This window comes from Pristiophorus japonicus, chromosome 15 (genome assembly GCF_044704955.1).
Source record: "Pristiophorus japonicus isolate sPriJap1 chromosome 15, sPriJap1.hap1, whole genome shotgun sequence".
NCBI classification, from domain to species: domain Eukaryota; kingdom Metazoa; phylum Chordata; class Chondrichthyes; family Pristiophoridae; genus Pristiophorus; species Pristiophorus japonicus.
Genome location: NC_091991.1, coordinates 93,248,210 through 93,264,122, shown reverse-complemented (window position 1 = coordinate 93,264,122; position 15,913 = coordinate 93,248,210). Strand labels below are relative to the sequence as shown.

The following is a 15,913-nucleotide window of genomic DNA, read 5'->3' as shown; positions in this document are numbered from 1 at the left end:
TTGTGCGGGACCTTGTCAAAAGCCTTTTGAAAGTCCAAATACACCACATCCACTGGTTCTCCCTTGTCCACTCTACCAGTTACAGCCTCAAAAAATTCTAGAAGATTTGTCAAGCAGAATTTCCCCTTCATAAATCCATGCTGACTTGGACCAATCCCGTCACTGCTTTCCAAATGTGCTGCTATTTCATCTTTAATAATTGATTCCAACATTTTCCCCACCACTGATGTCAGGCTAACCGGTCTATAATTACTCGCCTTCTCTCTCCCTCCCTTCTTAAAATGTGGTGTTACATTAGCTACCCTCCAGTCCATAGGAACTGATCCAGAGTCGATAGACTGTTGGAAAATGATCAGCAACGCATCCACTATTTCTAGGGCCACTTCCTTAAGTACTCTGGGATGCAGACTATCAGGCCCTGGGGATTTATCGGCCTTCAATCCCATCAATTTCCCTAACACCATTTCCCGCCTAATAAGGATTTCCTTCAGTTCCTCCTTCTCACTCGACCCTCGGTCCCCTAGTATTTCCAGAAGGTTATTTGTGTCTTCCTTCGTGAAAACAGAACCAAAGTATTTGTTTAACTGGTCCCCAAATCACGAATGACTATACACAACTCAAATGTTCAGCAGAGGAGTATCTTTGATTCCATGCATAGATTATTATTCGCATCGTAACAAGTTACACTCAGATACTCAACGTTTCATTGGCTAAAAGGTACCATATTGTCGAGCAGCCTCTTTCAATCGAAACATCCTGTTTTTAATCCAAACTTCAATCTTCCAACTTTTAACCCTGTTGATTTCTCCAGACTGCGCCGAAGCAAAGAGTTTCAGAAATGCAGGCTTGCACTCCCACACACCCACCAACCATTACCCACTGCTCCATGCCACTGAGCCAATTGTGGATCCAACTAGCCACTTTGCCCTGGATCCCATGGGCTTTTACTTTCGCGACCAGGTTTCTCTCCAGGGACAGTGATGGAAGGGGAGTTTCTCTATGGTGTGAGGGGAGGGGAGGTTCTCTATAGTGTGATGTGAGGGGAGTTTCTCTATAGTGTGATGGGAGGGGGTTTCTCTATAGTGTGATGGGAGGGGGGTTTCTCTATAGTGTGATGGGAGGGGGTTTCTCTATAGTGTGATGGGAGGGGGGTTTCTCTATCGTGTGAGGGGAGGGGGGTTTCTCTATAGTGTGATGTGAGGGGAGTTTCTCTATAGTGTGATGGGAGGGGGTTTCTCTATAGTGTGATGGGAGGGGGGTTTCTCTATAGTGTGATGTGAGGGGAGTTTCTCTATAGTGTGATGGGAGGGGGTTTCTCTATAGTGTGATGGGAGGGGGTTTCTCTATAGTGTGATGGGAGGGGGTTTCTCTATAGTGTGATGGGAGGGGGGTTTCTCTATAGTGTGATGGGAGGGGGTTTCTCTATAGTGTGATGGGAGGGGGGTTTCTCTATAGTGTGATGGGAGGGGGGTTTCTCTATCGTGTGAGGGGATGGGGGTTCTCTATATTGTGATGGGAGGGGGGTTTCTCTATAGTGTGATGGGAGGGGTTCTCTATAGTGTGATGGGAGGGGGGTTTCTCTATAGTGTGATGGGAGGGGGTTTCTCTATAGTGTGATGGGAGGGGGGTTTCTCTATCGTGTGAGGGGAGGGGGGTTTCTCTATAGTGTGATGGGAGGGGAGTTTCTCTGTAGTGTGATGGGAGGGGGGTTTCTCTATAGTGTGATGGGAGGGGGGTTTCTCTATCGTGTGAGGGGATGGGGGTTCTCTATATTGTGATGGGAGGGGGGTTTCTCTATCGTGTGATGGGAGGGGTTCTCTATAGTGTGATGGGAGGGGGGTTTCTCTATCGTGTGAGGGGAGGGGGGTTTCTCTATCGTGTGAGGGGATGGGGGTTCTCTATATTGTGATGGGAGGGGAGATTCTATAGGGTGATGGGAGGGGTTCTCTATAGTGTGAGGGGAGGGGGGGTTCTATAATGTGAGGGGAGGGGGTTTCTCTATCGTGTGAGGGGATGGGGGTTCTCTATATTGTGATGGGAGGGGGGTTATCTATAGTGTGAGGGGAGAGGGGATTCTATTTTGTGAGGGGAGGGGGAGTTCTATAGTGTGAGGGGAGGGGTTTCTCTATAGTGTGAGGGGAGGCGTTCTCTGTAGTGTGAGGGGAGGGGGGGTTCTCTATAGTGTGATGGGAGAGGGGTTCTCTATATTGTGAGGGGAGGGGGGTTCTCTTTAGTATGATGGGAGGGGGGTTCTCCATAGTGTGAGGGGAGGTGTTCTCTATAGTGTGAGGGGATGGGTTCTCTATGGTGTGAGGGGAGGGGGAGGGGTTCTCTATAGTGTGAGGGGAGGGGGAGTTCTATAGTGTGAGGGGAGGGGGAGTTCTATAGTGTGAGGGGAGGGGGATTCTATAGTGTGAGGGGAGGGGGGATTCTATAGTGTGAGGGGAGGGGGAGTTCTATAGTGTGAGGGGAGGAGTTCTCTATGGTGTGAGGGGAAGGGGAGGGGTTCTCTATGGTGTGAGGGGATGGGTTCTCTATGGTGTGAGGGGAGGGGGAGGGGTTCTCTATAGTGTGAGGGGAGGGGGAGTTCTATAGTGTGAGGGGAGGGGGAGTTCTATAGTGTGAGGGGAGGGGGATTCTATAGTGTGAGGGGAGGGGGGATTCTATAGTGTGAGGGGAGGGGGAGTTCTATAGTGTGAGGGGAGGAGTTCTCTATGGTGTGAGGGGAAGGGGAGGGGTTCTCTATGGTGTGAGGGGAGGGGGAGGGGTTCTCTATAGTGTGAGGGGAGGGGTTCTCTATAGTTTGAGGGGAGGGGGTTTCTATAGTGTGATGGGAGGGGGGGGTTCTCTATAGAGAGCAATGGGAGTGCCCTCTGGGCTCCACAAGGAAACCCTGGGTCTTTGCTCATAACCCCACCGCACCCCCCTCCCAGACTAACCTTGCTGCTGGCAGTGTTGTTTGGTGGCGGTGGGCGGTTTTGCGGCCACCCGATGCTTGAACCAACCACCCCGCCCAGGCGGGCGAGCAGCTGAACCTCAGCATTGAGACAGGGCCGGGGCGGTAAGATGTGACATGTGCTCCGGCGCGGGGGGGAATGCCAGGATAGGCCGGTAGTGTGTGTGGATGGGCTGGGGAATGAGTGCTGCAGACCCTGCTCATGCAGTGACCATGTAGTGTGTGTGGATGGGCTGGGGAATGAGTGCTGCAGACTCTGCCCGTGCAGTAACCATGTAGTATGTGTGGATGGGCTGGGGAAGCAGTGCTGCAGACTCTGACCGTGCAGTGACCATGGACTCACTCTGCGCTGCCTTGCTGCAGGTGTAGCGCTCCGCACGTTCAGCGCTGGCTCCGAGGTTTGCTGCGTGGCGGTGGCTGAGCGAGGGAAGTTGCTGGTGTGCGGACTGAAGTCTGGCTCGGTGCTGGTCTACTGCATGGGGTGGTGACAGGAGCTGGCATGCCCACCCCGGCCCGAGCGCGGTGAAGCAGTATGTCGCCATCAGCGGAGACGAGGGGCTGGTGGCTGTGGCTGGCGGCAGCTCCATCACTGTGTCCGCGCTGCGGGGCGCCGAGTCCTGCTCGACGCTAGCCCAGGCCCTGGACACCTTCACCACTCCGCCTCAGTCCGCATTATCCAGCATCGCCGTACTCTCCGACTGCACCGTGCTCCTCAGCCTGGACAGCGGGGAGCTCACCGCTAGCTCGCCACCAGCCACACCACAGCAGGGTCACCTGCCTGGAAACCAGTCACAATGAAGTGTACACCTTGAGTGGCTGCCAGGGCCCAGTCCACAGAATATGGAATCTTTCTGTGCGGAGGTGGGACCTCGAGATGTCCTACAAGGTAAGACTTAACTATCATTTTTTTTATTATTCGTTCCTGCAATGTGGGCATCGCTGGCAATGCCAGCATTTATGGCCCATCCCTAATTGCCCTTGAAAACATAAGAACATAAGAAATAGGAGCAGGAGTAGGCCATACAGCCCCTCAAGCCTGCTCTGCCATTTAATACAATCATGGCTGATCTGATCATGGACTCAGCACCACTTCCCTGCCCGCTCCCCATAACCCTTTATCCCCTTATCGATTAAGAAACTGTCTATATCTGTCTTAAATTTATTCAATGTCCCAGCTTCCACAGCTCTCTGAGGCAGCGAACTCCACAGATCCACAACCCTCTGAGAGAACATTCTTCGTCATCAGTTTTAAATGGGTGGCCCCTTTATTCTAAGATCATGCCCTCTAGTTCTAATCTCCCCCATCAGTGGAAACATCCTCTCTGCAGCCACTTTGTTGAGCCCCCTCATTATCTTATACGTTTCGATAAGATCACCTCTCATTCTTCTGAATTCCAATGAGTAGAGGCCCAACCTACTCAACCTTTCCTCATAAGTCAATCCCCTCATCCCCGGAATCAACCAAGTGAACCTTCTCTGAACTGTCTCCAAAGCAAGTATATCCTTTCGTAAATATGGAAACCAAAACTGCACGTAGTATTCTAGGTGTGGTCTCACCAATACCCTGTATAAATGTAGCAAGACTTCCCTGCTTTTATACTCCATCCCCTTTGCAATAAACGCCAAGATTCCATTGGCCTTCCTGATCACTTGCTGTACCTGCATACTAACCTTTTGTGTTTCATGCACAAGTACCCCCAGGTCCCGCTGTACTGCAGCACTTTGCAATTTTTTTCCATTTAAATAATAACTTGCTCTTTGATTTTTTTTTCTGCCAAAGTGCATAACCTCACACTTTCCAACATTATACTCCATCTGCCAAATTTTTGCCCACTCACTTACCCTGTCTATGTCCTTTTGCAGGTTTTTTGTGTCCTCCTCACACATTGCTTTTCCTCCCACCTTTGTATCGTCAGCAAACTTGGCTACGTTACACTCAGTCCCTTCATCCAAGTCGTTAATATAGATTGTAAATAGTTGGGGTCCCAGCACTGATCCCTGCGACAACCCACTAGTTACTGATTGCCAACCCAAGAATGAACCATTTATCTCGACTCTCTGTTTTCTGTTAATGGTGGTGGTAATCTGCCTTCTTGAACCGCTGCAGTCCGTGTGGTGAAGGTGCTCCCACAGTGCTGTTCGGGAGGGAGTTCCAGGATTTTGACGCAGCGACAATGAAGGAACGGTGATATATTTCCCAGTCAGGATGGTGTGTGACTTGGAGGGGAATGTGGAGGTGATGGTGTTCCCATGCGTCTGCTGCCCTTGTCCTTCTAGGTGGTGGAGGTCTTGGGTTTGGGAGGTGCTGCCGAAGAAGCCTTGGCGAGTTGCTGCAGTGCATCTTGTAGATGGTACACACTGCAGCCACGGTGCGCCGGTGGTGGATAGGGTGCCAATCAAGTGGCTGCTTTGTCCTGGATGGTGTCGAGCTTCTTGAGTGTTGTGGGAGCTGCACTCATCCAGGCGAGTGGAGAGTATTCCATCACACTCCTGACTTGTGTCTTGTAGATGGTGGAAAGGCTTTGGGGAGTCAGGAGGGGAGACACTCACCGCAGAATACCCAGCCTCTGACCTGCTCTTGTAGCCGCAGTATTTATGTGACTGGTCCAGTTTCTGGTCAATCCCCAGGATGTTGATGTTGGGGGATTCGGCGATGGTAATGCCGTTGAATGTAACGTTTTCCTTCTCAAGTATTTATCCATTATCCTTTTGAAAGTTACCATTGAATTTGCTTCTACCATCCTTTCAGGCAGCGCATTCCAGATCGTAGCATCTCTATAGAAAGAAGAATGAAAGAACTGGTATTTCTATAGTGCCTTTCATGACCTTTGGCCATCCTAAAGTGCTGCACAGCCAATGAAGTACTTTTTGAAGTGTCATCACTGTTGTAGGAAACGCAACAGACTATTTGCGCACAGCAAGGTTCAGAAATAGCAATCTACTAAATGCCAAATCATCTGTTTTAGTGGTGTTGGTTGAGGGATAAATATTGACCGGGAGACCAGGGAGAACTCCCCTCCTTTTACTTTGAATAGTGCCAGGGGATCTTTTACAGCCATCCACGAGGGAAGACCGTGCCTCAGTTTAATGTCTCATTGGAAAGACGCACTTCCAATAGTGCAACTCTCCCTCAGTACTGTGTGAGAGTGTCAGCCTGGATTATGGACTCAGGTCTTTGGAGTGGAACTTGAAGACATGACCTTCTGACTCAGAGATGACACCATTGTGTGTGTGTATTGTGTTGCATGTTGTGGTGTGTTGCATTTGTGTTTTGCATGTGTTGTGTGCATGTGTGTTGTGTGTTGTGTTGTGTGTGTATGTTGTGTGCATGTTGCGTGCGCGTGTGTGTTGCGTGTGCGTGTATTGCGTTGCATGTGTTTTGTGTTCTGTGTGTTTTGCATGTTGTGTTGCATGTACATTGTGCATGTGGTGCATGTGTATGTTTGTTGCATGTGTGTGCTGTGTGTGTATTGCATTGCGTGTTGTATTGCATGTGGTGTGTTGCATGTTGTTGTGTGTTTTGCGTGTTGTGTGAGTGTGTGTTGTGGTGTGTGTTTTGCATGTTGTGTGCATGTGTGTGTTGCGTGTGTGCGCTGTGTGTGTGTTGCATGTGTATGTTTTGCATGTTGTGTGTGTTGTGTGTGTGTTGCGTGTGTTGTGTTGTGAGCATGTGTGTTGTGTGTGGGCATTGGGCGAAAGCCAGATTGGGCTTAGTAGGCCTCTATGGGTGAATAGCCTGTCCTCTCACTCACTCGAGCCGCTTAGTCCAGTTCCGGGAAGGCTCATAGATCGGTAACTCAGCAAGGAGCCAGCACTCAAGAGGGATATTGGGGATGAAAAGATGAATGAAGTCCCAGTATGCTGGAGTGTGGGAGTCATGCACTGGGTCTGACCTTCCCTCAGCGACTTGCAGGTCGCTTGCCGCAATAATTGAGAGCCATGCTTATTGCTGAAACTGACGGGAGGAATTTGACTCAGGATAAGCCACGCTGACTCTCTGCTCTTCGAATCCAATCAGGGCATATTCTTTGAAGGTGTGGTTTGTGCTGCGTTCTCCCAGGACGATCGGCACGTCTACACTGGCTCACAGGATCGAACCATCAAAGTGTGGGACCTTCAGAACGCTTTGTGTCGCTGTCGCTGGTTTCGGGGCCGTCGGATTGGCCACTCTCAGAAAGGCTCCTGGCAACTGACCAAACAATCATTGTGAACAGGCCTCCGCCCTTCTACCATCATCCCCTCCCCCAGGGCTGCCCAAGCTGTTCCTTCCGTGGGCTGTATAGGTTTGTAGCGCGGAGACTCAGGGAGGGGTCCGGGTATAAAGGGTGCCCCCTAGCTTCATTAATTCCCATGTACCTCGAGTTGCTGATGCTGACAGCTCCTGGTGTTCTGATTGAGTGAGGATTTATCCACCAATGAGGTATCATAGGCGGTTCCTCGAAGCGAGGATGACTTGCTTCCACGCCAAAAAAAAGGATGAGTTCACAGGTGTTTCAAAGAAGGACCTGAACTAAATCCTGAAGATGCCTGTGGGTGGATTTTTTTAACATGTGGTGACCGTTGCACACCAGCCACCACACGGGCTTGACAGAGCTAGGTCTTGGTCCAGTGGCAAGGATTAACCAAGACGACTGGAGACCAGCTCTGCTGCACGGACCTAGTGCGCACACATATAGTGTGGGCTGGCCCGTGCTGCCTCTGGGCCCCTGGCCCCGAACTCATGCCTCCCCTGGGCCCCGATCACATCCGTCCACAATCTCTCGCTGCTCCTTCGCCCCGACCTCGCTGCTCCTGCTGTATCTGCCCACGCTCCAATCACCGACCTGGACCTTGATGACATCCCTCTTCACAGCCGTGGCCCTCCTACACCAGGTTGCGCTGTAATTTGTAGTGGCCTGCCTCCACGCTGCCCATGGCCACCGCTCCTTTTATGGCCGCAACCTGCTGCTGATGTGGTTGTAAGTTCACAGATGTATTCAAGCACAACATAAATGTGAACATACCTTCTAGATGTTGTAATCAGAGAGAGTACGGCCATCCTCCAACTGTTTTCCAGCAAAGATCAGTTGCTGCTGATCAGGGGGAGTACCTTCCTTGTCCTGGAGGTAACAGCGCTGAGCACTGCCCATCCCAGACCTCAAACAGGGTAAAGCAGCAAATCAATAAACATATGTGAACCAGCCCCTACCTCAACCAACCCATTGTCATGGGCCTCCTCGATTGAGCTTCTACACTGGTCTCCCACTTCCTTCCCTTGCTCTTCCCTCTCTCCTGAACGCAATCCAGACTCGAGTCTATGTTACTGACCCAGGCCTCCCCCTGTTGCTGCTCTGTGGCAGGCTCCTGCCAGATGTGTGGGGACAACCTGCTTGGGTTTGGAATGACCTCACTTTTCTTGTATCAGCTTGCGGCCCCTGTTCTCCTGAAGACACTAATTTGTGCTGGCACACGTTCCCACGGGAAAATCCTACTCTGGCACCTTGTCACATGTGAGCCCAGATAGCAAACTATTTAACTTGTACAAAAGCAAAATACTGCGGATGCTGGAATCTGAAATAAAAACAGAAAATGCTGGAAATACTCAGCGGGTCAGGCAGCATCTGTGGAGAGAGAAACAGAGTTAACGTTTCAGGTCAACGACCCTTCGTCAGAACTGGCAAAAGTTAAGCAGGTGGTGGGGCAGGGAAAGGGGGAGGGGAGGAAAGAACAAAAGGGAAGGTCTGTGATAGGGTGGAAGGCAGGAGAGATTTGAGAGACAAAAGGGATGATGGGAAAAATTGAGATGGTAATGGCACAAGTTAGGAAACAAAAGATGAGTCTAGTAGGGTGTTAATGGCAGAATAATTACCAGTTGCCATGGGAAACCGAGAGAAAAATAAAAATAAAAAGGGGGGCGGAGTTTGTAAAAAAGAAAGAGGAAAGGAAATAAAATGGGGCCAGAGGTTAAGATCTGAAATTGTTGAACTCGATGTTGAGTCCAGAAGTGCCTAATCGAAAGATGAGGTGCTGTTCCTCGAGCTTGCATTGAGTATATTGGAACAGTGTAAGAGGCCGAGGACGGAGAGGTCAGAGTGGGAATGGAGCGGAGAATTAAAGTGACAGGTGACCAGAAGCTCAGGGTCACACTTACAGACTGAGCAGAGATGTTCTGCAAAGCGGTCTCCTAATCTGTGTTTGGTCTCCCCAATGTAGAGGAGACCACATCGTGAGCAGCGAACACAGTATATTAAACTGAAAGAAGTACAAGTAAATCGCTGTTTCACCTGGAAGGAGTGTTTGGGGCCCTGGACAGTGGGGAGGGAGGAGGTAAAAGAGCAGGTGTTGCATCTCCTGCGCTTGCACGGGAAGGTGCCGTGGGAAGGGGAGGGGGCGCTGGGGGTGATTGAAGAATGGACCATGGTGTCGCAGAGGGAGCCCTCCCTTCCAAACGCTGAGAGGGGAGTGGAGGGGAAGATGTAATTGGTGGTGGGATCACGCTGGAGGTGATGGAAATGGCAGAGGATGATCCGTTGAACATGGAGGCTGGTGGGGTGAAAGGTGAGGACAATGGGAACCCTGTCATGGTTCTGAGAGGGAGGGGAATGGGTGAGAGCAGACTATTTAACTATAGGGACATCACAGCAAGCCCACTCCTGTCCTGGCCCAACATACAGGCCTGCAGAAGTCACTGGTTAGTGATGAGGAGCTGGAACCCAGCTGACTTTGCCCTCCCTAACCCAGCGGCTGTTCGCCCAGATACAGTGCCCAAACAGAGGGCATTACAGCAGGACCATCGGGGAGCTGACTATGGGCTCTTTCCCTGCTGTTTCTGGTTGTTTGAGGTGCAATTTGATGCCATGCTCACCTACTGCAAACAAATGGCGATAAAGCAGTCTGTGGTCCTTTGACATATCAAATGAGTATTTGGGCTTTTCAAGGAGGTGGAGCGTGTTTGATTTTGGACGTGTAGTGTCAGCATCGTGCACCCCAAGGTCGGCTCCAGTAGTGGTTAGATGCAGCGCAAAGCTCCCTCTAGACCAGTCAATAGCCAAGCCCAATCTCAGACAACACTCCATGAGTGAACATTTCCCATTGACCACACTGCTCAACTGTGACCTCTCAGACTGACTTGATATTCCCCAGTGAGGGGCAGTTTTATACTGTGGACCCGTGACTACTCGCTACTGGGTTGAGTTCTGATGACCTGCAACATTAACTCTATTTCTCTCTCCACAGATACTGCCTGACCCGCTGAGCATTTCCAGCACGCACTGGCCTGTGGTGTACACTAACAGCGTGTAGAATTAACTGCTCACATAAAATAAACTACAAAATGCTAGAAGTGCATAGCTGGTTCATCACCATTTGAAAATAGAAGGACTTTACAGTCTCACTTTCTGATATAACAATAATTCTTTATTTTGCATGTATGTGATACTTTGTCGGAAGGATAAGCAATTTCTGCTATGCCCTTTTAAATTTTTATAGCTAGTTTAAGATTGTCCATAGACATGTACAACCTTTCCAACCGGTGTACCATCCAATCTGTGTGGGCTAGATTTAAACCCATTGTTGGAAGCGAAAGCTCAACATCTATCCCCTGGGCTCAGTACAGTAGTGACCAGGACGGTGCGTGCACAGTGAGTTACAACACCCCGCCCTCAACTGTTCCTCGGCTGAGGTCCCAATGTCCGTGTGCTGCTGTGTGGAAGGGAACACGCAGCACACGGCTTCCTCACACAATCTCACCACATGCCCAAGTGCTTCACAGCCAATGAAGTACTTTACAAGTGTAGCCCCTGTAATGTAGGGAAACTCAGTAATCAATGAGCACACAGCAAGATCCCACAGATAGCCATGCAATAAATGACTGGATAATGTGTTTTTTAGTGAAGCTGGTTGAAGGATAACTTTTGGCTAGGACACCGGGCTCCTCCTCAAGTTATGTCATGGAATCTTTAATATCCACCTGAAAGGGCAGACAGGACCTCAATTTAACATCTCATCCAAAAGAAGGCACCTCCGACAGTGCAGCGCTCCCTCAGTACTGCACCTCCGACAGTGCAGCACTCCCTCAGTACTGTCCCTCTGATAGTGCAGCACTCCCTCAGTATGGCACCTCTGGCAGTGCAGTACCCCCTCAGTACTGCCCCTCTGACAGTGCAGCACTCCCTCAGTACTGCCACTCCGCCAGTGCGGCGCTCCCTCAGTATTGCCACTCCGATAGTGCAGCACTCCCTCAGTATGGCACCTCTGGCAGTGCAGCACCCCCTCAGTACTGCCCCTCTGACAGTGCAGCACTCCCTCAGTACTGCCACTCCGACAGTGCGGCGCTCCCTCAGTATTGCCACTCCAACAGTGCAGCACTCCCTCAGTACTGCCCCTCTGACAGTGCAACACTCCCTCAGTACCGCTCCTTCAATAGTGTAGCATTTCCTCAGTACTGCCCCTCCGACAGTGCGGCGCTCCCTCAGTACTGCCCCTCCGACAGTGCAGCGCTCCCTCAGTACTGCCCCTCTGACAGTGGAGCACTCCCTCAGTACTGCCCCTCCGACAGTGGAGCACTTGCTCAGTGCTGGCACCGTGAGTTTGGGCCTGGATTATGTGCTGAGCTTTCTGGAGTGGGGATTGAACCCACAACCTTCTGAGGTGAGAGTGCTACCCACTGAGCCAGTTGACACCTGTGTATGTGAGAAACTCATTTCCTGTGTGTGTGTAGCACATTGGTTAACATGTTCACATTCAGCCCCTGTCTTATTGACCCACCTACTTTGAATGGGCTGATTTGTTTGGTGAATTTGACAGGAAGACGTTAAGCGGCAGAAAGCTATGCTAGGGTAAATGTGGCCCACGCCGGACTCTGAGCGCGGCAGGATGGGTGAGTTGTGGAGATACCCCACTAATGGCACTTTGCTCCCTCAGGCTCGCCCCTGACTGTCCAGGACGTGTATGTGGCCGTGGGCCGAGTGCTGCCGACTGCGGGCAGCTTGGTGGCCAGCACCAGGCTGGGTTACCTGGTCAAGGAGAGATTCACCTGCCCAGCCGCTGTGGATCCGGGGTACACTGCACTCGGAAGCATGAAGGCCATCTGCAGCACCAACATCGCCACCAGAGGAACCCCAACCAGCCCACACACCAGGGCACGCAGCAGCCCAGCCCGCAGTCCCGGGCCCGCTCCCTGCTCTCAATACACGGCCTGCCGCTCGCACTGTACAACGCCAGCAAGCAACGCCACTCCCATCGGCAGGCAAGGCTCGACATGCAGGCAGACTGAGCCCTCAACATGCACAGACTGAGCCCTCGGCTATTGCACAGCTGCTCACCATTCATGTTCACTGTGACACTGAGCAATGTCTTTCATTAAAAAGATAACAAAATAAACGGATTAAATTCTTTAGCTTTCTGCTCCCCTCCCCCGAAGGTACTGACTCTCCCCCCCTCCCCCGAAGGTGCTGACTCTCCCCCCCTCCCCTGAAGGTGCTGACTCTCTCCCTCCCCTGAAGGTGCTGACTCTCTCCCCCCTCCCCTGAAGGTGCTGACTCTCCCCCTCCCCTGAAGGTGCTGACTCTCTCCCCCTCCCCTGAAGGTGCTGACTCTCTCCCTCCCCTGAAGGTGCTGACTCTCCCCCCTCCCCTGAAGGTGCTGACTCTCTCCCCTCCCCTGAAGGTACTGACTCTCTCCCCCCTCCCCTGAAGGTGCTGACTCTCCCCCCTCCCCTGAAAGTGCTGACTCTTACCCCTCCCCTGAAAGTGCTGACTCTCCCCCCTCCCCTGAAGGTGCTGACTCTCCCCCCTCCCCTGAAGGTGCTGACTCTCTCCCCCCTCCCCCAAAGGTGCTGACTCTCTCCCCCCTCCCCTGAAAGTGCTGACTCTTACCCCTCCCCTGAAAGTGCTGACTCTCCCCCCTCCCCTGAAAGTGCTGACTCTCCCCCCTCCCCTGAAGGTGCTGACTCTACCCCCTCCCCTGAAAGTGCTGACTCTCCCCCCTCCCCTGAAAGTGCTGACTCTTACCCCTCCCCTGAAAGTGCTGACTCTCCCCCCTCCCCTGAAGGTGCTGACTCTCTCCCCTCCCCTGAAGGTACTGACTCTCTCCCCCCTCCCCTGAAGGTGCTGACTCTCCCCCCTCCCCTGAAAGTGCTGACTCTCCCCCCTCCCCTGAAGGTGCTCACTCTCTCCCCCCCTCCCCTGAAGGTGCTCACTCTCTCCCCCCTCCCCTGAAGGTGCTGACTCTCTCCCTCCCCCAATGGTGTTGACTCTCTCTCCCCCTCCCCCGATGGTGCTGACTCTCTCTCCCACCCACCCCCCCCCCCCCTCCCCTGCCGGTGCTCACTCTCTCTCCCCTTCCCCTGAAGGTGCTGACCCCCCCCTGAAAGTAACATTCCCTCCTTTCGATATCCCGATGTTGGAGACAGAGACTGATCAGTATTACTCTCTCTGCAGACTGACCCTGGCTGGATCAGACCAGGATTAAAGGCGACGGATTCATTCTAGTAGCTGAGCCCTGAAGGTGCCCACCCTCCTGTTCCTCCCCAGGGTTGAAGTTGAACCCTGATTTCAGGACCTGAAGGCCCAATAGAATGATGCGAGTTTTGTGCGTTGTGGCACTGGGCCCATGTCGGAGAATAGATGAGCAGGTCACACGTAGACACAGGTCTGACTGATTCCAACTGAGCAATCAGGATGCTGTGTTCAGGCTGGTTCTCCAGCCCAAGGTTACTGACTGCTTCTAGTTAATGATCCATTGGATCCCGGAATCCCTCCGTACGTGGGCTAACTGACCATTGTCCATGTGTGAAGCTAGACAGTGCGTATCGTCAGCTTATTTACCACGGAGGACATCGCAGCCCAGCCAACATCCAAATAGGTGTCCTTTATGGTAGGACAGTGACTGGGGAGGCATTGGCTGATATGTGTTTGTTCAGGGTTACTGAGGTCACTTGCATTGCCTTCCCCCCCTGTCGCTGCCCATCAGGTTACCTCCAGGGCCAAATCTGAACACCCATCCCCTATTTTCCTCTGGGTCTTACTGAAATAGTGCAAGTGTAACTTTCATGTGCTCACCTTACATCACTGACAGTGAACACAGGAGAACACATAGCTCTGTGTCTCCCCTGTCCACTGACACTGTCCTACCTCACCCCACACCTCCATCATCCCATGGCTTCTGTCCTGCCCCAAATTCTGTCCTGCCCCAAATTCTGTCTTAACCCCTGGCATTTGAAACTTCACCCTGAGTAACCAATTTGACCGGAACGGTTTCTCAATTCCTTTAATGACCCTCAACCCCCAACTGAATCACCACAATGTCTCCTCTTTATCAGAGAAAACTGTCCCCCCTCCTCCTCCTTCTCCTCCTCCTCATGATATCAGAGTCATTGATGCCCCTTCGATCCTCTCTCAAAGGCCCTAACATCTTTCCAGTCATTGGGTGACCAGAGCTGGACACAGGATAACAGAGGTGGACCTGTTATCCCCAGTCCCAGCAATGTCCCCACCAACGGATCCATCTCCCCTTCTCTCCCCCTCCCCCCCCCACACCCCAGTCCCAGTAACGTCCCTCCCCCCCCTCCACACTCCAGTCCCAGTAATGCTCTGACCCGTGGATCCATCTCTCCCTCCCCCCTACACCCCAGTCCCAGTAACGTCTCCACCCACAGACCCCTCTCCCTCTCCCAATTTCAGTCATGTCTTTCTGATCAACAATAATTCTCCACACCACTACAAAAGAAACAATGGAGATGGTATATATTTAACCCTTTGCAACCTGTATCACACCACACCAGAGGCCCTACCTGTTGGAGTCCCAAGGGATCCCAGCATCCCTTGGGAGCACTGTATATAAGCAGGCCACCCACGAGGTACCTGCACTCTGGAGTCTTATTAAAGGAGCTAAGGTCACACTCATTGCTCACAGTGCTCAGTTTCATCCTTTATTATAAGCGTATCAGAAAACATGTAGAAAAACGAGGCAAAAGAGAAGATTGAAGTTGGTGAGAATTATTTATCTTTATTGCAGGCTCAATCCCTGCCGAGCAGTTTGGGGTGAGTTTGTGCTGATGGATCTGTCTGTCCTGCTGTTGACTATCTCAGGCTGTCTCCACCCCACTTATTATGTCCAAGGTTCCAGTGTCAATGAATGCAGCTGAGCTTTGGGTCCTAGCTTGCAGTGGGTGTATGTTGGAGACCCACTGAAGGATAGCGTGTCTTACTAATTCAGGGCCCGTACCCTGTGTGGGATTCTTCACACCTTCCTCGCCAGTTTGCTCCGCCATCATAGCCAATCGGCATTGACCTAGAGGGATATTGCCCCCATCAACGACATGTTCTTCATGTGTTCCTCTATGTTCTCATAATCATCAGAGTCAGACGTCACCATTGGGGACTTGGTTGAAGCCTTGGGTTCGTCACTCTTGTCCTGTGTCTGGGCTCTGCTTTTCCCATTGGCCTTCTTGATGCTGAATTCTTTGGAGAGGAAGGCTCCGCCTCCTCTGTGGCTCAGGATGTCACTGCTTGGCTGATTTTGGACATCTGTAATATGAGGTCAAACATTAAACAACAACAACTTTCATTTATATCGCGACTTTAACATAGTAAAACATTCCAAGGCACTTCAAGCAGCGTCATCAGACAAAACTTCACACCGAGCCATATAAGAACAGAAGAAATAGGAGCAGGAGTACGCCATGTGGCCCCTCGAGCCTGCTCCGCCATTTAATAAGATCATGGCTGATCTGATCATGGACTCAGCTCCATTTCCCTGCCCGCTCCCCATAACCCCTTATCCCCTTATCATTTAAGAAACTGTCTATCTCTGTTTTAAATTTATTCAATGTCCCAGCTTCCACAGCTTTCTGAGGCCATGAATACCACAGATTAACAACCCTGAGAGAAGAAATTTCTCATCTCAGTTTTAAATGGGCAGTCCCTTATTCTAAGATTATGCCTTCTAGTTCTAGTCTCCCCCATCAGTGGAAACATC

The 15,913-nt window shown here is 51.5% G+C and overlaps 1 protein-coding gene and 1 pseudogene across 1 annotated transcript in view; one reads left to right on the top strand and one right to left on the bottom strand.

Annotated features, from left to right (window-relative positions):
* The window catches only part of LOC139281564 (NACHT domain- and WD repeat-containing protein 1-like), a 120,326-nt pseudogene extending 108,016 nt beyond the window's left edge, over positions 1–12,310 (top strand).
* A 2,558-nt stretch (positions 12,311–14,868) lies between these two features.
* The window catches only part of LOC139281548 (differentially expressed in FDCP 6-like), a 118,603-nt gene continuing 117,558 nt past the window's right edge, over positions 14,869–15,913 (bottom strand). Inside the window, exon 12 of the mRNA XM_070901713.1 lies at positions 14,869–15,462. Within this exon, the coding sequence (XP_070757814.1) occupies positions 15,227–15,462 (236 nt within the window). The 3' untranslated portion in view covers positions 14,869–15,226. The remainder of the gene's footprint in view (positions 15,463–15,913) is intronic.